The sequence below is a fragment of the Clarias gariepinus genome, chromosome 14, assembly GCF_024256425.1.
Source record: "Clarias gariepinus isolate MV-2021 ecotype Netherlands chromosome 14, CGAR_prim_01v2, whole genome shotgun sequence".
NCBI lineage: Eukaryota > Metazoa > Chordata > Actinopteri > Siluriformes > Clariidae > Clarias > Clarias gariepinus.
The window spans coordinates 716,080-741,431 of record NC_071113.1 but is presented as its reverse complement, the minus strand read 5'-3'; the positions used below and the strand labels follow the sequence as shown (position 1 = coordinate 741,431).

At 36.4% G+C, this 25,352-nt stretch overlaps 1 protein-coding gene across 1 annotated transcript; it reads right to left on the bottom strand.

Moving 5' to 3' along the window:
- Window positions 1-1,390: 1,390 nt before the first annotated feature.
- LOC128541233 (butyrophilin-like protein 8) lies at window positions 1,391-20,997 on the bottom strand. Its single transcript, XM_053511575.1, has 6 exons — window positions 20,928-20,997; window positions 9,188-9,532; window positions 8,716-9,066; window positions 2,796-2,894; window positions 2,582-2,677; window positions 1,391-1,494 (listed from the first exon to the last, which is right to left on the bottom strand). The coding sequence occupies exons 1-6, from the start codon at window positions 20,989-20,991 to the stop codon at window positions 1,391-1,393; spliced, it is 1,059 nt and encodes a 352-aa protein (XP_053367550.1). The 5' UTR covers window positions 20,992-20,997.
- Between the last annotated feature and the right edge of the window lie 4,355 nt (window positions 20,998-25,352).

The following is a 25,352-nucleotide window of genomic DNA, read 5'->3' as shown; positions in this document are numbered from 1 at the left end:
ATCTCAGGGAGTTTTTCCTTGCCACTGTCGCCGTCGTCCTAGGCTTGCTCATCAGGGACAATCATATAATTTTGATTCATACACATTCACATTTCATACAAACTTAATTCTTTTGATTGTGTAAAGCTGCTTCGTGATGATGTAAATCGTTAAAAGCGCTATACAAATAAAATTGAATTTAATTGAATTACTATAATCCACACTATCCTTGCTAATAACTACAACAATTCCATTTGCAATATTCAGTTTCACAAAAATGAAATTAAACTGAATTAGAAAAAGGAATGGTTATGGTTATTAGCAATGATAGAGTGGATTATAGTACAATTTTGTTGATTTAATTGTCATTTTTTGCAACTTATAATAGACTGTATTACAGTTTACATGTAAGACAACTAAATGCAAATGGGCTTTTCTTTTTCATTTGAAATTTGGCATTCAGTGTTCGTTCGCGAAAGCGAAAAAGCAAATGCAATGTTTGAAATTGAATTATGTCACACTTTATGGGTCCACATATGGGAAATACAATTGCAAATGCAATTTGCAATTCCATATAAAAAAATGCCCAGGATTTTACTCCATACATCTCAGTGGATACATGGTAAAAATATTTAAAAAAAAATGTATAACCTGAGGCAACAATATGAATGATCCCTGTTATTTTGACTAGATGTTGCTTAATTATTTATTATGATGTTTCTGAATTCATGCCTAAATTACTTCATGAATTAATTCTAACATGAGATTTCATCAAAGCATTGCAGAATTTTTAGACCATACCAATGCATACTTTATATTTTTTAGAGCAAATGTTCTCATTTGATAATTATGTGCTGCTGCAAAATGTTATAAGGAGTTCTTTTTCTTTCTTAGCCATCTCACATTATACAGTACAAGAACAAACATCTTGTAAATGCATATGGTATAATTATCATGCATACTCACTTGCATAAGCAATAACAGTTATGATGGTATAGTCCAGTGGTATTGCCAGGAAATGAATGACTTTGTGGATATTTTCTGCAATATAAAAATGACATGTGTTTATTAAATCACTGTTTTCTAAACAAGTCAACACACTGATATTTCATATTTTTGAATGGTTTCCAGTTCTCATGATGCCTACATAAATTAAGAAAGCTAAAGATCTGGTGCAGAACTGGAAGAAAGCAAAATATGGACCAGAGAGTCATAATGCATCTCCAATGTCTTGGAGATCCCAAAAGTACATTTGTAATCATTTAAAAATAGACATTTCTGGGAATCATGAATTACCTTCATTCTGCATTCTGTGTTGGCATGAATTATAATCATAATTAAAATTAATCATTATTTGTACATGTGTTTACGTATTAATAATGCTTGTAGTTTGTAATAGCAATATTGATGATTAAATCATACCATAAAATCTTCCAAGTTTGTCAGCAACCCAAAGTAGAAAAAAGATCCTAACAAAATTAAGAGCTGAACAAGTTGCGGCTTCATCAAAACTCCCTGGAAGAAAGATAAAAAAAAGTGTTACATCCAAAACACAGAATTTTAAATTGTAACTTGAATTGCTATCCAATAATTTAATTTATATAAAATTCTCTCATATACTGTACAGTTCCTATTACAGTTCAGTTTCTAAAGTTCATGTTTTTCATTGTGTCTTGATTTAAGTCAGGTATCCCCCATAGACTACTTTTAGAGGTTAAGTTATGATAACTTGACAACAGTGTCGTGGTGTTGTGAGCCAGAATCAAAAGAGTAAAGGCTCTAACCTAAAGTTTTATTGCAAAAAATGAATAAAAGCTTTGGTTAAACACAATAAGAGACAAAATGATTAGGCTGTGGTGATCATCATAAATGCTTGTGTTTGTAGCACACACTTTATATCAAGTAAGGTTAGGTAAATTATTGAATGTTGTAGGCATGAATATGTGTCTACATGTTTGTCATGTCACCTAATGTAAATCAGGAAACAGAAAACAAGGACGTGAAATGTTAGGGGATTTGTGAAGTATCCACACAAGAGAGATAGAGAATAAAGACAACTGTTAATAGGTTAAAAAGAATCTTAGTGTGTATAAATCTTGAGATTCCTCTACGTAACTATGGCCTGAATGATTATGTACAATGAAACAAATGTTATTCACATGATAATGTACTTTAAATGGTAAATGTTAATGTAGTTTCACAGACACTTTTATTAGTTAGTGTAAATGTCTGGCTATTCTACAGAGGATAATCCCAGTACATCCTCTGTCCGCTGAGTAAGCATGTAGTGGTTGGTAAATTCAGTCCCAGTACCTAATGTTATGTTTTTTTAATGACACTGAAACTCATTTATATCTTTAACCAGTAAAATACGAAGTAATAAAACTTACTAGACATTCAGAAAAATACATATGTAATTAAGTTAAACACTTAAAATAGCAGATAATGGGGAGGCAAGAAACAAAATGATTAAAAGTATATATATACTTTTAACCATTTTTTTAACCAGCTATACAGGTGGTTATTTTCATTAAGTGTGTCAATCATTTAGAAAGTAATGATGAAATAACTAAAAATTCTAACTACAAAAAGCAACACTTACCCTCAGTTTTATACCATAAGATGAAGGCAATGAACATAATAATGTTAGGACAAAAGACAAATGCACTTTGTCTAAATAGGGCTTTTCTGCTATGGTCTACAAACAAAAACAAACAAGCAAATAATTAGTACTTTACTTTAATTAGTTGGAAAATAATATATTTAAATTTTCAGATTTTGAAACTGTTAAATAATCAAATAATGACCAGACTTACCATTATCCTTTACACTCCTATACACTGGGCAACTTAGGAAAAGTAACAGAATTGCAGATATACAAAGGCCCAAAATTCCAAAATACATAGAGGACAAACCTGCATGGCATGTACATAAGGGTTAATAAAACATTATAACACTGTAAAACCAACCAGTCATATTTCCAAATAATCAGTCTAAAATGCTAATGGATAGGTGTTCCTAATTTTTTTGTTTTCAAATGATGATAAAATATGGTAATGTAAATATTTTATAAGTTACTGGAATAGAAAAAAATATATACAGGGGCCCCAAAACACTTTCAAATTTATAAATTTCACTGCATAGGAAAACAAGATGTCCAACCAATTCACATTTGTAATTTTTATAATAAACATTTTTTTATTTTATTTATTTATTTTTTTTACCATTTTGAGGTTGTATAGGGCATAGATAGTTTTTCTGTTAAATTATAATGTTAATCTGTCTTCTCTCAGCTAGTCAGCTAATTAGGTTTCTGAGTTAGCTAGTTAGTTTTGGTCATGATGAGTAGGTGTTGGGCTGGTGTTGTAGCCGAGGGCTAAAAAATAGGGCAGGCATAGGTGCAGAGGGGATGATCTTAAAGAGTACTTTAAATAACAAAATATAACAAAACAAAACATAGAATAATAAAACTAAACGAACAAAAAAACAACAAACTCAAACTCTTAACAGTGATATAGAGCTAAACACAGGCTCTTTAAATAAACATAGACTTTGAGCGATACACAGGCTCTTAAGCAAAACACCGGCTTAGAGCTTAACCAAGCTCAGAGCTTAACAAAACAAACATGGAGCTGAAACTAAACAACGACAAGACAAAAGAAGAATGGCTAGACCACTCCATGACCTTAATGTGCTTATTCTTGAGCCGCTCCTTAGTTGCCATGGCAGTATGTTTGGGGTCATTATCATGCTGGAAGACCCATCCACAACCCATCTTCAGGAGGTTCTCATCCAAAATTTTACAACACATGGCCTCATCCATTGGCCCCTCAGTGCAGCAAAGTCAATCTGTACCTTTAAAAGAGAAACAGCCCCAAAGCATAATGTTTCCACCTCAGTGCTTGACTGTAGGGACTGTGGTGTTCTTAGTGTCATAGTCAGCATTTTTCTTCCTCCAAAAACAGCAAGTCGAGTTGATGACAAAGAGCTTAATTTTGGTCTCATCTGACCACAGCAGACTCAGACGGGTCTGTGGTCCCTCATGAGTATTATTACTCCATGAGTTGAAATCTTGCATATAGGGCCATTAATGGTTACTTTGTATTTCTTCCATTTGTAAATAATCGCTCCAGCAGTTGTCCCCTTCTCACCAAGCTTCTAGCTGATGGTCTTGTAGCCCATTCCAGCCTTGTGCAGGTCTAAAATCTTGTTCCTGACTTGCTCTAACAGCTCTTTGGTCTTGCCGTTGGTGGTGAGGTTTGAATGGAAGATAGAGATTTTGTGAACAGGTGGCTTTTATACACACACCACACTGTTGTTAGGAGCACCTTCTTAAATTAATATGTGCACCACAAGAGCACATAACCAGTCTGTGAGCGACAGAATTATTGTTGGTTGGTAGGAGATCAAATACTTATTTCCCTTATTGAAATGCAACTTTATTCATAACATTTGTATCATGTGCTTTTTCTGGATTTTTTTTCTGTCTCAATCTTTTACCATAAACCTATGATAAAAATTATAAACTCTTCATTTCTTTGTAAGTGGGCAAACTTAGAAAATCTGTAAGGGATCAAATACTTATTTCCCCCACTATACATGCCATGGTGACATAGAAAGTGAGAATGGGTTGTAGATAATCTATATTCTTGCGAATCATGCAAATATTCTAAACGGGGTCTTGACATTTTTACATAAGATGAATTAACATGAAGTGGACCATCAGGCCTAAAAGGAGTTGCCCATGTAATTACATCAAAGTGCTCTTTTCTGTGGAGAATGTTATTTTTCTGGTTGCAAAAAACTATAAAATAACCATAAGGGAACGTTTTGTTTAAGCTATTCCAGGTTATTTTAAAATGACAATCCTGCAACATTCTGGAAACATTATTGTATGGTTGAAAAAATAAAACCTTAAAAAGAATAACTAAATAAAGTTACTAAATATTTAAAATTAGAATAAAATAAATAGCTAATAAACTGTATATCTTTTTTGCGTATATTATACACCTCTGCACCACAATTTTAATATATATATATATATATATATATATATATATATATATATATACAGTGGTGAGAAAAACTATTTGCCCCCCTCCTGATTTCTTATTCTTTTGCATGTTTGTCACACAAAATGTTTCTGATCATCAAACACATTTAACTATTAGTCAAAGATAACACAAGTAAACACAAAATGCAGTTTTTAAATGATGGTTTTTATTATTTAGGGAGAAAAAAAATCCAAACCTTCATGGCCCTGTGTGAAAAAGTAATTGCCCCCTGAACCTAATAACTGGTTGGGCCACCCTTAGCAGCAATAACTGCAATCAAGCATTTGCGATAACTTGCAACGAGTCTTTTACAGCGCTCTGGAGGAATTTTGGCCCACTCATCTTTGCAGAATTGTTGTAATTCAGCTTTATTTGGGAGTTTTCTAGAATGAACCGCCTTTTTAAGGTCATGCCACAACATCTCAATAGGATTCAGGTCAGGACTTTGACTAGGCCACTCCAAAGTCTTCATTTTGTTTTTCTTCAGCCATTCAGAGGTGGATTTGCTGGTGTGTTTTGGGTCATTGTCCTGCTGCAGCACCCAAGATCGCTTCAGCTTGAGTTGACGAACAGATGGCCGGACATTCTCCTTCAGGATTTTTTGGTAGACAGTAGAATTCATGGTTCCATCTATCACAGCAAGCCTTCCAGGTCCTGAAGCAGCAAAACAACCCCAGACCATCACACTACCACCACCATATTTTACTGTTGGTATGATGTTCTTTTTCTGAAATGCTGTGTTACTTTTACTCTTTCTTATGGTGGAGTCGTGAACACTGACCTTAATTGAGGCAAGTGAGGCCTGCAGTAATTTTGGTCGGCCGGCCACTCCTGGGAAGGTTCACCACTGTTCCCTGTTTTTGCCATTTGTGGATAATGGCTCTCACTGTGGTTCGCTGGAGTCCCAAAGCTTTAGAAATGGCTTTATAACCTTTACCAGACTGATAGATCTTAATTACTTTTGTTCTCATTTGTTCCTGAATTTCTTTGGATCTTGGCATGATGTCTAGCTTTTGAGGTGCTTTTGGTCTACTTCTCTGTGTCAGGTAGCTCCTATTTAAGTGATTTCTTGATTGAAACAGGTGTGGCAGTAATCAGGCCTGGGGGTGACTACAGAAATTGAACTCAGGTGTGATAAACCACAAGTTATTTTTTAACAAGGGGGGCAATCACTTTTTCACACAGGGCCATGTAGGTTTGGATTTTTTTTTTCTCCCTAAATAATAAAAACCATCATTTAAAAACTGCATTTTGTGTTCAATTATTTTATCTTTGACTAATAGTTAAATGTGTTTGATGATCAGTAACATTTTGTGTGACAAATATGCAAAAGAATAAGAAATCAGGAAGAGGGCAAATAGTTTTTCACACCACTGTATATGACCTGTAAAGATATACCAGTTGATATACAAGTCAATCTGCATTTGAAAGGGTTTAAAATTTAATCAAACTAAATCTAAATTTACTTAAGCATGCCAACAACAAAATAGTGGCTAGTGAAAATTCTGAGTAATAACTTTGGAAAAGTACTAGCCACAGTGTCCCCCCAAAAAAGTAAAAAAAAAAAAAAACAGTTTAAGTCATGCCCTAGTTACAATCCATGTAAAAGTAGCCTAAAGGCACACTTATTGTAGTCCACACTTATTGTATAACAACTGCTGTTATTTGATCAGGTGTGTAAAAAGAAACATACTCAAAAGTTTACAGAAAAGTACAGAAACTCAATGTACCTGGCTGAAAATATAATTGGGTAAAAGTAAGTAAGTTAAAAATAAATAAATAGCTTTAAACTGTACTTGAGTATAGTAAAAGAACCTTAGCAAAAGAACAAAAAAAAAAAAATTGCATTCTTGTTTCATTACATTTTTAAAGCCTTGTGTTCTTGTGTTTATACTGTAATTTGGTCATGGGCATTTGTAATTGTAATTGGACATTTGTGGCATTTTAATTTAAATTCAACATTTTAATGGTTAGTGATCGGTACATGAGCGTCAATTCATGTGTTCTGCTATACTTTGTTGTCATTCATATTACTATTGTATTATAGTCAATTACTAAACCATTCAGCAGTATCAAGTTATCAAGGATTATAGCAGATGTGGGCCGGCCCAGTCAGTACACAAATATATATTTTTTTAAATGACGGAAACCATAATATTGCATCTCTTTTTTACTCAGATGGATGTGTGCATCGATCGCACAGGCACCGCCGTGTTTGCGTGCCCCTGGTCTTGGGTATGTCCATACTAAACCAATTAAATTATAACACTCAAAAATAACTTTTTATTTGGAGTAAAGTGACTGATGTGCCTAACTTTTTTTCAGCAAAGACTCTGTTTCACTGAATAATCCTCGACATTTCATGAATATGTAAGACCTGTTGACACCTGTTGACTTGTATTGATGTGTCAGCTGTTCACCCCTATACTGATCCTGTGGAAAAATCTGCCACATAACTGCTCATAACATAACTTTTACTCAATATTTTGATTTTAGCGCATAACACTGCCCTCTCGGGTATTTTACACGCCCTCACCTTGGACTGCTGTGGATATGTTTGCTCTAACGACCCACATTTTATCTCATAGTGGCACGGCGCATTACTGATTTTTATTAGCATCATGGTTTTAAAAGATATGAGACAAACGGTTTTTAACTACCCGCAGGAAGAATAAACATACATCGATCTGTCCATTAATTTTTAGAGGTTCAGTTTTCATAGCATACTTTTCTTTTAAGCCATGCTGTGTTGCACATTCATTTGTGTTTTGTGAGGATTGTGGTGGCTTTTAGGTGCATTAAGGACGTTTCTGCGTCTTGTACATACTCTGCATACACAGCAAACTATTGCACTGATTGGCTCTGTTAAGGGATGCATATAGCTATGGCCACCTCAAGGGAAAAAGGTGCTATATTTATGCAAGAAAGTAATAGATACTATGACATAATCTAGCACATAACTGCACATACCGTTCCTTTTACTCAACATTTTTATTTCATTTATGGTGCAGGTTTAACTTCAGGCAAACACATAAGTACTGCAGAAGTTTCATTAAATTCTGTTCAGCCAGTTTTTCTTATGCTGTGACAAATCTGGCTGGACAGACATACAGACGAAAATAACTTTTTTCTGAGACTGGTTTCTGGTCCTCCAATATATGAAATGTAAATATCATTGAAAGAGTGAGTTCTGACCCATGTACAGACAACACCTCTCTTTAATTTATATAGATTGCTTTTGCAGTTTTCACAAAAACACAAATGATGTATGGAAAATTTTTTTCCTACTTTTTTTTAAAGAATTTCTTTGAGTGCTTATATTTTGTTCAACTGCTCTGGGATGTTTCACTGTTTGTATCAGTCTGCTCGACTGTGTTTACCATATAAAACTCCACGTCAAAGTTTAAAACAGTTACTACAGTAGCTTAAGACCATCATCAAACTATATTTTCAGTAATATGACTGTTGAATAATAAAGACCAATCAGATGAAGATAAAAAGGAAGAAGCACCTTTAACATTATACAGTATACAAATGTAAGCTGAAGGAGAGCTAACCAACAGGCTATTACATGTGTGTTTTTTTCCTCTGGATCAGTTTCCACTTTTTTTTAATTCAGGCTAGTTTTCAGCACCACAATAGACTTGTGTATTTTGCATAATGTCTGAAGACAGTGACTTACCCAGCTGCCGCACTTCTATTGTTGTGTTAGCTGAAAATCCCTCAGCAAATACTTCACATATAAACAGGCCAATGTCCTCAGTTTGCACATGTTTCAGTCTCAATGAGAAGTTTCCTTTCTTTATTTCTTCAGCACTGAATAGCTCCACTCTGTCTCTGTAACTGCTGTCTGACGAGTCTGTATGAACCACTCCTTCTTCATAAAAGAGCACCATGATATTTTTTTCTATTTTCTTCCATGATACCTGTTCTATATTTTCTGGTGCTATATGTGAGTCTACAGAGCAATTCAGAGTGATATCTTCACCTGCGTATGCAGATATAACATGGGCTCCAGATACAACAAAACGCTCTGAAATGAAAAGTGTTGAGTTTTGTTTTCAGTTAAGAATAACTGAATTCAAGGATTTCTTTTAAATCAAGTAATATTTTTACATAACATTATTCAAATTGAATTATGAACATTTACCCACCAATTTCCTTTATTTCAATCAGAGTTTCATCAGATTCAAGGTTTGTGTAAACGACACACTTATAAATTCCTGCATCTTCTCGAGTTATGTTTGTAAGAAACAGAGATAAGTTTCCTTGTTCAATCTCCTCAGTGAAGAAATAAGCTCTTTCACGATAACGCTGGTCCTGAGACTCTGGTCGACTCTCTCCGTCCTGCCACAAGTGCACTAGTGTTCCAGAGTCATTTCTTTTCCACTCAACTTCCAGTTCTTCCATTGGTAAAGGAGTTTTTACAAAGCAGGGCAGCATCACTGAGTCTCCCAGATCTACAGTGAGAGGACCAGACGGACCGAGGACATGGAACCCTGAAGTGGACAAAAAAAAAAACTGATAAAAGACGTTGGCCTAATGTCAAGCAGTGTTCAAGTCAGCATGTCCTGGTTTAGTTTGCGTTTCCTCCATGTAGATTATATCAGTTGTTGTAACTGTAATCTATCGAAGCTACAGAACACAGCAAGCGACTTGTCGTGACTACAGTGGATTTATGCAAGAAACTGTAACAACCGTTGTACTTTGATGTTAAAAATAAACAAGAGACAAAGAAATCAACGAAACGTCTGGAGTCGTCAGTGACACTGTGTAACAAAAGACACGCGTCAGAACTTGTGAATAACATGCACCTACAGTAAGGTTTTGGCTTCTGAGTGGCACAACAGAAAAAATATTGCCCAATTAACTTAAGATTCCTGATGATCTCCAGTTATGCTAATTCCAGAATACAGATCACTCATCAGATGATCAAAAATAGTTCTAGAGCAGGTGAAAAGCCTAAGCAGGAGCCATCTTTGTCACAAATCGCCCCAGTGCCCCAACGCCATAGTTGCTTTTTTGATGTGCTTCTGCTTTCCACTTAGATTTACCACACCTGACACTACTCACACAATCAAGCTCCCAGGACAAAAGGTAGCCTCAAACCTCTCCTCGCTGCCAGATTACTGTGTGTCTTCCAGGCCCAGTATTCTCGTGATTTCTTTCCGTGTAAGTTTTTTCCTGATTCCACCCTTGATTGTTTTTGTCTTTAGTCTTGCATTTTGAATCTTATATTTAATTTGTAGATTTTATGGCTTTGATCTCCCGCTCCATCTCATGATTACGTCTCCGCTTTCAGTTTTCCACATGGCTGACTGATTCAGTGGCTCTGATCTCCTGCTTTATCCCACAGTAACAGGACTGATTTCTCCTCTCTGTCTTTTGCATGGTGCATGAATTTTTTTTATCTTGCACTTTGTTCATCGATACGAGACTGTTTGATCCTCTTCCTCCACTCTTTTCACACACACACACACACACACAACGGAAACAATGATTTATCGAAAAAATAAACAAGAAATCTCTCTGACACTCGATTGAGCGACACACTAACGGAATTACTGCTGTAAAGTAAAAATAAAACATTAACCTGCACTTTACCTTTAAAAAGAATTATGACGGAGCAGTGTTTCTATGTAGAGCAGAGAGAAAAAGTGTGTGTGTGTGTGTCTGTGAAGGCGAAAATAGGAGGGGTCTGTGTGTGTGGCATGGTATCCATGGTCACAGTGTTATAGTTAACAGTACATATGTGCACGGTTGTTGATTATACCAGTAAGAGACGCACACTAAGACCCAGCAGGGGTGATGATTATTCAATTTGATTCAATTTAATTTAATTCAATTTAATTTAAATAGCGCTTTTAACAATGGTCATTGTCTTAAAGCAGCTTCACAAAGATGAAAGAAATTCATAAAAAAAATTATATATATATATATATATATATATATATATATATATATAAAATAATAATTACAAAATAATAATAATAATAATAATAATAATAATAATAAATTGTGTATGTGTGAGAAAAATGTGTCTAGATAATAATGAGATGAATAAATGAAATGTCTCTGATGAGAAGCCAAGGGTGACGGCGACAGTAGCAAGGAAAAACTCCCTGAGATGGTAATAGGAATAAACCTTGAGAGGAACCAGACTCAACAGGGAACCCATCCTCATCTGGGTGATAACAGATAGAGATGATATAACATCATGTGTGTTGTGCAGCTGAAAGTACAATATAACAAAAATTCTTTAAATTAACATAAAGTTCAGTAGGGATGAGTCAGTAGGTGCAGAGGGCAGATGTGATCTGGATCACTGGGAGCACAGGAGCAGGATGTGTAGCTCCAATCATAATAAGGCAGAATTCAGCTGGAGCAGGTCCTTCTCTGGATGCCTCAGGATCCTCGCAGGGTTGGCCTTTATCTACTGAAGCTGGTACAATCTCCAGATGCCTCGGGATGGGTAGAAAAGTACAGAACAGATGGAGAGAATTAGCGTAGTTGCCATTCAGGATAGATGTACTGAAGTATGAAGTTATGGGATGAGTTACACATGTGCCAGATTAAAGAGATGCGTCTTGAGTCTACTTTTGAACTGGGAAACTGTGTCTGAGCCCCAAACACTGTCTGGAAGGCTATTCCAAAGCTTTGGAGCCAAATATGAAAAAGCCCTACCCCCTTTTGTAGATTTTAAAATTCTGGGAATTACCAGAAGTCCGGAGTTTTGTGATCTTAAGGAGCGTGGTGGATTATAGCGTATCAGAAGACTGGTTAGGTATGTGGGAACTAAACCATTTAAAGCCTTGTATGTAAGTAGTACTATTTTGTAATTAATTCTAAATTGAACAGGTAGCCAGTGCAGGGATGATAATATAGGAGTTATATGATCATATTTTCTGGATCTAGTGAGAACCCTGGCGGCTGCATTTTGGACTAACTGAAGCTTGTTTATTGAGGATGCAGGACAACCACCTAGTAATGCATTACAATAGTCCAGTCTGGAGGTCATGAATGCATGAACTAGCTTTTCTGCATCAGATACGGATAAGATGCTCCTAAGTTTGGCAATATTTCTAAGATGGAAAAAGGCTGTAGTAAATATAATCCAGGAATTATTTCTTTCTGCTTGGATTGTGTTTGTTCTAACAGCATTCTTTTTTTTTTAACTCAACAACAGTTTTTGTGTCATGATTCCTCAGTCGGCCTGTGTGCTTCGGTGGCATAACTGCGGAGGCGAAAGCCTGTCCCAAAAAGGACAATGCTCTCCCAGTCGCTCCACGACTCGCCAGCCTTGCTTTCGAGCAGAGGCGGAGAGGGCGCGTCGTCCTAACCGTGCAGCAGCGGCGCGTAGTCCTCCACGTTGGGCAGAGGCGGCGGAGGTGGAGGAAACGCGTCCTCGTTGCCGTGCAGCAGCGGTGCGTAGTCCTCCGCGTGTCGGAGAGGGACTGCGTCATCCAGATCAGAGAGAGGGAGAACATGCGGGACTACAGCGTGGCTCTCCCGAACCTGGAAGAGCAGCTTTTGGAGCTGCACCACCTGCTCCCGCAGGTCACAAATGCGCTCCTCGTTTTGCTGCGCCAAAAACGTGTAGACATCTCCTGTTTGTCTCTCGTCACCGTCATGCCAGACCTGCTCAGCCCGTGCCTCTTCGTCAGTGCTTGGGACCTTGTATCTCCCCGCTGCCTCACCTTTAAACGGCGTCCGCCGAATGCTGAGCCTGCAGCCTTCCCAGCTCTGCCGCCTTTATCTCTCTCTGCTCCTCGCTGTCTTCCAGCAGGTCCGCCGGTTCAGCGAGCCTGCAGCCTTTCCAGCTCTGCCACAGCTCTCTCTCCCCTTCCCCCTTGCTGCCGTCCAGCCATTCCGCCAGCTCGGGCGAGATGGTAATAGTTCCCCCCCAAAAAAACATCTAAGGGAGAGACGTCTGCTATGCCACGTTGACGGTCTAGCTTTCTGTCATGATTCCTTAGTCGGCGCGTGTGTTTCGGTGGCATAACTGCAGAGGCGAGCTGGCGGTTCAATATAGGTTTTTATTTAAGCTTAATGCACAAAAACAAAAGTAAAGCACTTCCTTTTAGAGCATGTTTAAAGCTCTAATGCATCAACGTAACAAAACATAACCAACATAAATCATAATTACAACAACAACAAAAGCTAGACGCCTGACTGATGTTCAGTCAGGCTATTTATAATTAACTTAATTATCTTCCTCGGTTCAGGTGAATGTCTACGTCACCTGACCGAGGTGTAACCTGGGAACAGAAGTTCAACCTAAAACAAACTACAAACATAAATCAACAAAACACAGTCTAGGGGTTTACCCTTACACTTTGTAATATTTTGGGCATTGAAAGAAGTGTCACTGCTGCATATTGACATTTGGACATTTGGCAGACGCTCTTATCCAGAGCGACTTACATTTTTTTAATCTCATTACACATCTGAGCAGTTGAGGGTTAAGGGCCGCGCTCAAGGGCCCAACAGTGGCAACTTGGTGGTTGTGGGGTTTGAACCTGGGATCTTACGAACCATAGTCCAATGCCTTAACCACTGAGCTACCCCTGACCCCCATATCATCCCCAAACCAATGGCCTGGATGAGAAAACAAATGATAACATAAACCGACAAGTTTATTTTCGAGGTTTTTTGGAACTGTGTGAGATAGGCTCTATTCTTTTAGCTTTACATCATAAATTATTGATATTATTGACAATCCCTTAATATTTATTCTCTATTCATATTTATTTAATATAATCAATCTTAGTACGTAATACAGTGCATGATCAGAGCAAGAAATTCAAAACTCTCTAAGGCAAAATTTATCTATTTTTTGCTTTTCTTCTTTTACATCTTAGGGCTCTGAAAAAAATGGTCAATGAGAAGCAGAACAACTGGGATGTCTTCTTGGATGCTACGTTGTTTTCTCTTAGATCTAAAGTCCACACCACCACAAAAGGCAGTTTTCCCCTCTGAAATGAGTCATGGATGTTCAAGTAACATATCTTGAATCAGCTAATTACATTGTTCTTAATGATTTTACAAAAATTTATGCTTTGTTCTGATCTGTGAATAATATTAATTTGCTGTGAATGTTTTTCCACTTCAGCTTTCCACAATTATTCTTCCCGATGAGAAAAGCTATGTCACCTCAACAACAGCTGAAAACATCTCCAAGTCACAGGAAAAACAGAAGCAGGCATATGCTAAACGCATACAAAGGAAGTACCAAAACACAGTTTATCATGTTGGAGATGAGGTGCTTCTGTTCAACATGAGGAAGCAAGGACAGAAGGGAGGAAGAATTGAACCTGATTTTACTGGACCTTATGTCATCCAGGCAATATGTGGCAAGCTGGTTTCACTATCTAATTCTAAAGGGGCAACTTTTAAGAACAAATACAATGTAAACCACATCAAGCCATACTGAAGAAGCCAAACTGATGTCCCAAGTCAGGAATCACACAAGGTGCCAGAAGAGTATAAGACCAGTAAACCTCCCTCTAGCCCAGAGCCTCTGACATTTGGCAAATGTGGCTAAAGAAATTTGGATGCCACCGAGGCCTTCAGTAATAAATTTTTTCACAAGAAAAGATGTTGAAATCCACAATGAAACAAGAAAAATCACTAATAACAGACTGCATACATCTTTATGTACTCTTTTTTTTCCCATTTTATGCACTTTTAATATGGTTTTTATTTTGCATTATTTTTCAAAATTCTATCTACGAATATAGATTGTTTTGTTACATCTTATTGTATAACTGTATGTAAAAACTTAAATCTTTCAAGGAAAAAAATTCAAAGGAAAGCGTGTTTTTTATACTTGAGGTTATTAATGCATACTTGTTTACCCTTATTAAAAAACAGCAGGCAAGTGGGAATCATATTTATGTAACTTTTGTTTAATATTTCTTGCACTATAATTTTGAGTTAAAATAGTTTTAACAGAAACCTGTTCACCAAGTCTCTGCTGTCGTTGCAACATCACTGTTTTTTGGACAGTTCCAGAGACTCAGAAAGGTAACAAAATTTTCACAGAATCTATATTAGTGAATATCTAAAACAATAATTAATGATAACTTGGAATTAAACCTATTCCTCAGATGAAGTGTTATATTATTATATATAGATTTAAGTGCAGGATCAACCCGAAAGTTTGTAATATAACCTGACAATGCAGAAAATAAAAGAACATCGATGAGTTTGTCCATCTCATCATTACACGAGCATGGATTAACGGGCTGTTACGCTGTCGCGAGCAACATAAAAATAAAGCGGAGAAGCTTTAATAATTTTAGAACAGAACAACAGTCTTTCCGTTAATGTGTGTGTGAGTGTGTTTAAACAAGAGGAGAAAGTTTTAATGTGTAAGATGAGGAAAGAGAGACAGAAGGGGCTGAAAGCAAGAGTCTCCACTACTCTAGCCTCACACACACACACACACACACACACAGAGCCTGCGTGAACAAAGGGAAGCGCTTATCTGCCGGGATTTATTCTTAACTTTTTTGAAAGCTAACGTGCAGGTTAATTTGTTTTATTTTTACTTAATATTTTGTATTAATTATTTTTATGTATTTATTTTTTGGGGCTGTAAAACAAATCATTTAATTTTCCATTATTTCTTATAGGAAAATTTTATATGGTTTACGAGCGTTTCGGAATACGAGCCAATTTCCGGAACGAATTATGCTCGTAATCCAAAGTTCCACTGTATATATATATATATATATATATATATATATATATATATATATATATATAATTATATATTTTTTTACTTGACGATTAATGCAGCAAAATTCATTCTCACTTTGGATAAAGCATCTGCTAAGTAAAAATAAATGTAGAAAGAATAACATAATTGCACTGAACTTTTCAGATTGTCAACATGTTCTGCTGATCAATCCATTCGCAAATCAAGGGGCTTATGAGCGCAGGTTTCTACACAACTGAAAGTACTGCTGTCTAAATTGACCGTTGCAATACAGCGCAAAGTTTAATGCATTTTATATAACGAAAATTGAACTGAAGCCGTTACTGAAAGTGATCATTTGCCATTGTGAACGCACCACAGGACATCACACAGTGCATCACAAACGAAATGTGACCTCTGCATTTAACCCATCTCGTTATTTTTTTCCCAATAATTAGGAATTTCTTGAGGATGACAGACTGGAGACCATGAAGCAAAATAGACAGTACAAGCTATGCAGCATACCAAGCAGGCTGATTCCAGCAGCTGTGGCATTTTAGCACTGATGGTTAACATTTTGTACTATTGTTTTTGCCATTTATAAGTAAATTAAATTACTTTAACACACAAAAATGCAATGCAATTTTGCAGTTTTCAAAACATTATCTTGAGAGGGGAGACATCAGTGGTGTCAAGACATCTCCACAAGCAATAAACAAAGCAAGACATGAAGCTGCCTGTGCAGGGGCGTCGCACCCGTGGGAGATGTGGGTGTTTTAACACCCACACTTTTCCTGGTGAGAGGGTTCAACACCCACACTTTTCCCGGTGAGAGGGTTCAACACCCACACTTTTCCCGGTGAGAGGGTTCAACACCCACACTTTTCCCGGTGAGAGGGTTCAACACCCACACTTTTCCCGGTGAGAGGGTTCAACACCCACAATTTTATACAGTTTTCCCGCAGTTTTGAACAAACGCCTCGGCCTTCGCTCCTCCGTTTCTCTGGCCGCTCTGTGTCTCCGCTCGCTTCAGCTCTCCTCTCCCCTCCCTCTCAAACATGACATCGGCTGATGATTGGCTGTTCTGCCTTAAGTCCCGCCGCTCTTGGTGTGTTAGATTTATCGGTCAGCTCGTGCAGAGGAGGCGGGAACTTATGGTTGTTAGGATTATTTACATCTCCGTTTTCCTGGTACTTTGAATGTTTATGCTTTTGAGGTTTTTAAATAAGCTTGAAATATGTTTGAGAAGATGTTCTGTTTATGTTTTGTTGACATGTTGAATGATTTCTGTATTATATTTTGTTTTTTAGACTAATGGTATTTGCTAATTGGGATAGTGTTCAGTCGCTAACTGAGCTAAATTCGGTTATGTGTGTGGCTTGCAAAGCATAAAGTAACTGTGATGAAGAAGGCGGGAAATTGATGAGGAGGGAAACATTGGCAGTGTTAAGAAAAGTATTAATGGGTTTATTGCCAATGCAATTGATTTAGATATTTTGAGCATTGTTTGTTCATTAGCTGACCTGCCTGTTGTGTTTGATTGGATCTGTTGAGGAGAAAAAAGTGAAAAATAATGTCAGTTTGCAAAGCTGTTGACTATGGAAGTGTATTATTTTAATGTTTAAAAACAGTAAATTGTTAAATTATTTATACTATTATTTATATTATTATACTTTTGTTTATATTATTTTTATTATTTAGAAAAGGTTTTTTGTGAGGATTTTTTTGTTTTATATCTTCATTGCTTACTTGCTTATCTGCTTATCTTTGTCTCTTGTAACGAGAGCAGAAAGAGCACTTTTGTTTTTTTTAAATGAGAGATATAGTTGGTCATATATTATTTGGTCAGTTGTTGTTGATTGCATTTATATATATATATACATAGTTGTTTATATTTTTGTTCTGAATATACAGTATGTTGTTTGTATGAAATGTTGTCTGTATATTTGGAGTAACAAAATAATTTCTCCCTGAGATTATTAAAGCATTTCTGATTCTAAATCTTTAGCAAGTCTAGCAAGTGTGTTCTGAGTGTGTTTTTAGTATCACTCTAGTATCGATATCACTCATTGAAATTGAAAGCTTTTTATATCTTGTATGTTATTACCTTTTGTACCCTTCTGTCATTGTATTCATTATTTTTATTGTTAACAAACAAACCACATTCATCCCCCACACTTTTGAAAAGCTTGATACGCCCCTGTGCCTGTGCACTACTCCAGTGTAAAGGTAAGTAGAAGAAACACTTAGTAAAAGAACAAAAAATGCACTATAAGGAGTTTCTACACTTGTTTTACTATGCAAATTAGTTTTAATAATGTTAAATATAAAACTGTTACACCAGTAGTATAATAGTTATTTTGGCAACTTAAAAAAATAAAAAAATTATTTCAATGTAATACAAAAAATAAAATATATGCATTTTTACTGGCATATGAAATATATGGAGTGTGAATATGAAAAGGGTCTAAAGGCAAAATTTACATGAACCACACGGCTCCACGGACACGCTGTCTTTAGTTTAGCACAATAACACGCTGTATCACTCCCAAATTGTTTGCCACCTGTTTAATATTAAAAGTGATTGCCAAATTTAATGCATTAGTCACATTATGAAACAGGCTAAAGTCACTCTATCAGTTCTGATATTAAATAAAATTTTAATTCTTAAACAGGCCTACTTTATATTCCATCATTAATACGACTTTGATAACGTGCCATAATGTGCTTCCATACGCCGCTGATTTATAAAGACTGCTGCTCAGTGGCGGCGACTAGCATCTTGAGCTGAAACTACGCTAAGAATGAGTTAAGGTTGGTCCAGACCAACCTTACGAACGTGTGACTTACCTAAGAGATACTTAGTGTAAGAACGTTTCGGGAAATGCGCCATAACGTTAAGAGAGAGGTTAAGGTACAACTTAAGATCTACTAAGCGATAAGAAGCTTTCGAGAAACCGAGTTTGACACATTTTACAAGTACCGGTGCAATAAAAAAGTGGAACCATTATTTAATAGGGATTGTTCATGTATTGCTTTTTAAAAAATAAATATGTTATTTAAAAAAAGATTAAATAAAAAATTTTTACTACACAATTATTTAGATTTGTTATGAATTAATACATATCATATGTTTTGGTATAGAAGCAGACACAGATAATTTGACGTCATCCTAATAGAGCAACACAGTAATTTTTATGCTGTAAGCATAAGGGATATTAGTGCAGTAGCGTAAATTGATAGACTCTGCTATTAATTTGTGCCATGGTAGCGACAAGGCAGCATAAATCGACAGAACACCGGTTTTAAAGAGGGCAACCAGAAAAAAGAAGGAGAGGGAGTATGTGAAAACAGCGCCTGGTGTTCTGGGAAATTCAGTGTCCCTAGGTTTCCCCGCTCGCGCGCACTGTGCGTGCTGATGCAATCCTGACGTCACTCGCTGAGCCGCTGGATGTCGAATGATTTATTATCATTATTATCGACAATGACATCATATTACTATGACATAATAATTTAAACTTTTATTAAGTCAAGAAAACATTAATATGTTATAAGCTAAGTAATCTGTAAGAAAATAAGAATAAATCTCACTACATCTTTTATCAATTACTATTATTATTATTATTATTATTATTATTATCAATTATACTAAACATGTTTTATTTTAATGTTACGTGATCACCATAATCTTTAAATTTAGAATTACATTTGAAAAAGCTAATGAACTAAAATAAAACACATTTTAATGTTAAGCCACAGGGAGACACAGGGGGATAAGAGAGAGCCACGCCTCACCGAGCCCCAGTGTTGCCAACTTAGCGACTTTGTCGCTATATTTAGCGACTTTTCAAATCCCTCTAGCGACAATTTTTTTAAAAAGCGACTAGCGACAAATCTGGCGACTTTTTCTTGTGTTACTGGAGACTTTTGGAGACTCTGATGTGTCTGTACTGACTCTTCTCAACTTGCCACAGCAGCTGCCGCCGCCGGCCCCTCCCCCAGTGTTAACTAGTGTTAGTGTTGAGGGGGGTCTGGAAAAAACAAAAAAATTTGAACTACTCTGTTAAATTGTTAATGTACAGTAGATGGTATTAAAAAAATGTTACAATGTTATGGTTAAACTGTTCATGTTTTAAGGTTCTAAGTGGATTATAAGATTATAAAGATAAAATAAAAACAAGCAAAAAAAAAAAACAACAACAGAAAAACAAACAAACAACAACAAAAAAAAATACTCCGCCAAAGTGTCTCATTTGGGTCACTTTTGCCGGTCCCAAGCCCGGGTAAAGGAGGAGGGTAGGAATTGTGACATTAAAAAAACTAAACTAATAACACTAGCTTTCCTGTTTTTTTATTTAGGCTATTATATATATTAAAAAAAATAAAAACAGAGGCCTACCATAAGCATGTATTATTCTTTTTCTATTCTATCATCAGCATTTGCTAAATGCACTGTGTATAAGCTAACTGAGACATGGCATAGCATTTGCATGTCTTTGCTCTTTTGTTGATTTTAATTCCTTTAAATGTCCTCATTTATAAGTCCCTTTGGATAAAAACATCTGCTAAATATAAAAAAATGGTGATATATATAGTAATATATATTTATATATCTATGTATAAAAACTACGACGGTACGATGGAGCTTTAGTGCCACGTTAAAAATAAAAAAAAATGTAAATCTACAAGAATAAACTCAATGTTATAAGATAAAAGTCGAAATGTTACAAATGGGTTTGTCAGATACAAATACACATTCTTACCATATTTCAAGCTTCAAATAAGTGTCACGTAACTTTATGAAAGCCATATGACAGAATTGCATTATGCAAATTACGTGATGACGTCATCTAGCGACTTCTAGCGACTTCTACGACAGCCAATAGCTACTTTCCTTACTGACGAGTTGGCAACACTGCCGAGCCCTGGTCTAAGAGATCACCTGTAGTGACTATAAAGTCGTGCAGTAGCGCAGTTCAGTAACACATAAAGCCTGAACCACACCCATGTCTCTATTGGTGTACTTATGATTTAGCGATTAGAAATGTGTGTGTGTGTGTGTGCGCGCGCGTGCGGGTTTTTAACGGCTGAAAAACGGAAGAAAAAAATCTTCCTGACTGAAATAAAATCCTAAATCTCCTTTCAGCTTAAACTCACAAAGCACTAAGAAACAGAATAACACCTTACATTACCGTCACAGTTAAACACCGACAGCAAGAGGAAACAGAAACAGCAGCTCGTTACAGCGGACTCCATGTCTGAGAGGAGAAACACTGCGGAGGAAAGATACTTTCACTTTCACTTGGGTCACGTGGGGTAACGACTAGACCTGTGGGAATCCCCGCGTAAAACCGTTACATGTTGTAAAATAGCAATGTATGATTGTAGTATTTATAATATTTTACAGTCTGGACAAATTTTAAATTATGTTTAAATCATAAATAACACAAAGTGCCTAATACTTTTGCACAATACTGTATGTAAAAATTATCTTCAAATGGAAGTGTAAAGCATCTAAAACATAAGACCATGGATTAGAGTGACTGATGGTATAATAAAACATAAAGCATTAGATTCATTATCACATCATTAAATATATTATATATCAACATGTGATGTAATAACTGTCTAATTCAATTCAATTTTATTTGTAAAGCGCTTTTAACAATTGGCATTGTCCTAAAGCAGCTTTACATAATCAATAAAAAAAATATTTTTTTGTATGGAATGTGAATGTGTATGAATCAAAATGGTCAGTTTGTCCCTGGTGAACAAGCCGAGGGCGACAGTGGCAAGGAAAAACTCCCTGAGATGGTAATAGGAAGAAACCTTGAGAGGAACCAGACTCAACAGGGAACCCATCCTCATCTGGGTGAAACAGAAAGCAGTAAATGATCTGCATTTATACAGTGTGTTAGTTGGCAGGCAGATGTTAATATGGAGTTTAGATAATTATTGAAAACTCAGGTAGACTTGTATAAAGTTCCAGTCCTGAACTATCGAACTGTCGAGTCCCCAGAGAAACAGCTGCTAACACCAGTCAAGGCCAGAACCGTCGTCTAGGTAGCGAGAATCATCCCCAGACACCAGACGCATCCCAGAGAGACACACGGGGCATCCATGTGATGAGATCTCCAACCAGAAGCGGGGCACCAGAATGGGTCAGACAGGTCCGGAGGGCAGAGGGAGTCTGGATCACTGGCAGCTCAGGAACGACATGTGTAGCTCGACAAAGTGAGGGAAGGAAAGAAAGGGGGAGAGAGGGAAGAGAAAGAGCGGGAAAGAGAGCAGAAGAGGAGAGATAACAGTTATGTCTGGTCACAGTCACATAATGTATAATGTGAATGTATATTTACTGTAAAGCAGAGACTCTTGCAGGACTAACTATGACAGCAAAACTAAAAGGGAGAGCCAGAAGGAAACACAGACATGAGGGGGAACTGAGTCAACAAACCTGAGTGATCAATGAGAGTGGAAAGAACAGCATCTAAACATACCAGTTTACCTAATACTCTACAACCATAAGTCCCCCAGATCTGCTCCTTTACCTAAGACAAATCTATTCATAAAAATGCTTGATTTAATAAATAGGTTTTTAGCCTGGACTTAAACACTGAGACTGTGTCTGAGTCCCAAACACTATTTGGAAGACTATTCCATAATTTTGGGGCTTTGTAAGAAAAAGCTCTGCCCCAGCTGTAGTTTTCATAATACGTGGTACTGACAAGCAGCCTGCATTCTTTAATATTTTTGAGGTTAAAGAATGCTATCCTGATAATATTATCTACATGTGCTTCAAATGTAAGGCTGGAATCTATAATGACACCCAGGTCTTTTACTGTTGCACTTGATGGAACAGAAAGGCCACCTAAAGTTACAGAGTGATCTAGAATCTTACTTCTGGCTGTATGCGGTCCTATGACTAGAACTTCTGTCTTATCCGGATTAAGCAGAAGAAAGTTAACTAGCATCCAATTTCTTATGTCCTGCACACATTGCTCAACTTTAGTTAGCTGGTTTATCTCATCAGGTTTTGCTGAGACATATAACTGTGTGTCGTCAGCATAACAGTGAAAACTAATACCATGCTTACGGATTATGTTGCCCAGAAGAAGCATGTGAAGGGAAAAAAGCAGTGGGCCTAAAACTGAATCCTGTGGAACGCCAAACTCCACTAAAGAACATGCAGAATAATCACCATTTAAGTCTACATACTGATACCGATCGGTGAAATAGGATCTGAGCCAGGAGTGGGCTGTACCCTTAATTCCTAATGCATTTTACAATCTGTGAAGAAGAATACTATGATCAATAGTGTCAAAAGCTGCACTGAGGTCGAGTAATACAAGCATGGTTACACAACCTTGATTGGAGGCCAATAGGAGGTCATTTACTACTTTAACGAGTGCTGTCTCTGTGCTGTGATGAGGCCTAAATCCTGACTGATACAGTTCATGTATGCCATTTCTATGTAGATATGAGCATAGCTGCTCCGCTACTATCTTTTCCAGAATCTTAGAGATAAAGGGGAGGTTTGATATTGGCCTGTAATTGGACAGCTGACAGGGGTCGGGGTCAGGTTTCTTAATAATCGGTTTAATAACTGCTAATTTAAAAGATTTTGGAACATACCCAATGCTGAGCGAAGAATTAATTATTCTCAACAGGGGTTCTGTTATTGGTACTATCTGTTTAAGAAAATGTGAAAAATATATCCTAACAACCTTTCGTCAAAACGAGAGTTGACAGTTTTATTGCCCCTTTGGGATTTTTTTTATGACCCTAGGAATGTGCAGGGAGGGGTGGGGGTGTTTCACCTAAGCATTCCTAGACATTCACTTATTTCATTTATTTTTATTTATGTACGTATTTACTAATTTATTTAATCATCGTTTATTTTATTTATTTCATTTACGTTTTTTTCATTTACTTTTTGTAAGAATTTGTTCAGTGTGTTTTTGTTTTATTTTTTTTTGAAACAACATGCTTAGTGTGTGAACTCATTTCAAGATGTTTGTGCTTAACTATTAAGACGGGGAAGTGTATTTATTACCAACGGGAGAACATGGAAACGTTTATTCAGTGTGATAAGAAAAAACGTGCATCACTTTAAATGACTGAGGCCAATAGAACTTGTTACTTTTTTTAAAGTTACTTTTTAAAAAAGAAGAAGAATAAGCGTTACCGGAGGGTGAGAGCCCTGAACCTTTGAGAAGGAAAAACTATTGCGGCGTGAGCTTGTCCGATGTTATACGCACGCGGGGCGTGATCAGCGTTGTCTCGTCTGATACAGAATGAGCGCTGAGTTTGTCGAGCGACTGAACGAAACGAAATGGCCTTCCCTTCAGATGCCGCGATTGGCCGGATCTGTGCGTGACGAAACTCCGCCTCCTCTTTTTTTTTTTTTTTTTTTAAAGTAAGTTTCTCTAACGTTCATCTGAAAGCTTATGTTTTTTCACTAATAAAAAAAAATAGTTTTACAACTTTTTAAAACAATTAGAGCTAAAGAAGGTGTCTGAAATAAAATACTAATAAGAGAAAGAGAAGCGAGCCAGGGTCCGTGAAATATCAATGTAAAATGTCTTACGACCTAATGGGACAGAAATGCTCTGATGGTGAGCAGGGCGTTGCTCTAAGGAGATGGGTTGTAGGCCTAACTGTTTTTTTTTTTTACCTATACTTATAAGTCAAAACTAGAGTAAAAAATAAATAAAATAAAATAAATAAAAATATATATATAAAACATGGCATTTTTTATAACTTTAAGAAAAAACTTTCACCGTTAGTGTTAACAACCACTATGTTATGATCGATCTCTAGGGAGCGATTATGGCCATTGGGTAGACTTGTATGTTAAAGAAATAACAGGGTAGCGCAAAAGTTCTTGACGTTTATTTTATGACCGTTTATGTTTTATGTTCTCGGGGGTGTGCTATGAGGTTGTATAAAAAAAAAACCTACAATTGAGCGAAGCCGCAAAAAAACTCTGGCATTTCTCCGTGGGTCTGCACAACAACGTGTCTTCGCTTCTCGCGTCTTCGCTATGGCTCCAGGTAGAGACTAGATTCAAATGTTATTTATCTACACTAGTTTTATGTTGTCCTTTTTTTTTAAAAAAAAAAGAATTCGTTTTAAACTCCGCAGTAAACAACCTGACTATTGATTCTTACGACGTTGTATCAGAAGCCGGCTGGCAAGACGGTGAGTTTTTTTTTTTTCTCTTATGTATTTGTGTGTGTATATATATATATATATATATATATATATATATATATATATATATATATATATATATTTTACCTTCTAGAGAAATTGTTGTTGTAGCTAAACTGAGTTTCACTTTTTTTTTAGAATTAGAAACGTTGATTTTTAAAACAACGGAGCTGTCGCGATCTACGCCTAAGGTTATCGGTGAGTTTACCGTGATTTAGAGTGGAAATATATATATATATATATATATATATATATATATATATATTAACCTATATGATGTTTCAGAAACTGCTGCTGACGGAATATCCGATAAAACGTCTGGTCCGCCTCATCTACAGAGGCAATCTGATCCTAGTTACGGTGGGTTATTTTCTACTCGTTTATTTATTTTATTTTTATGTTGA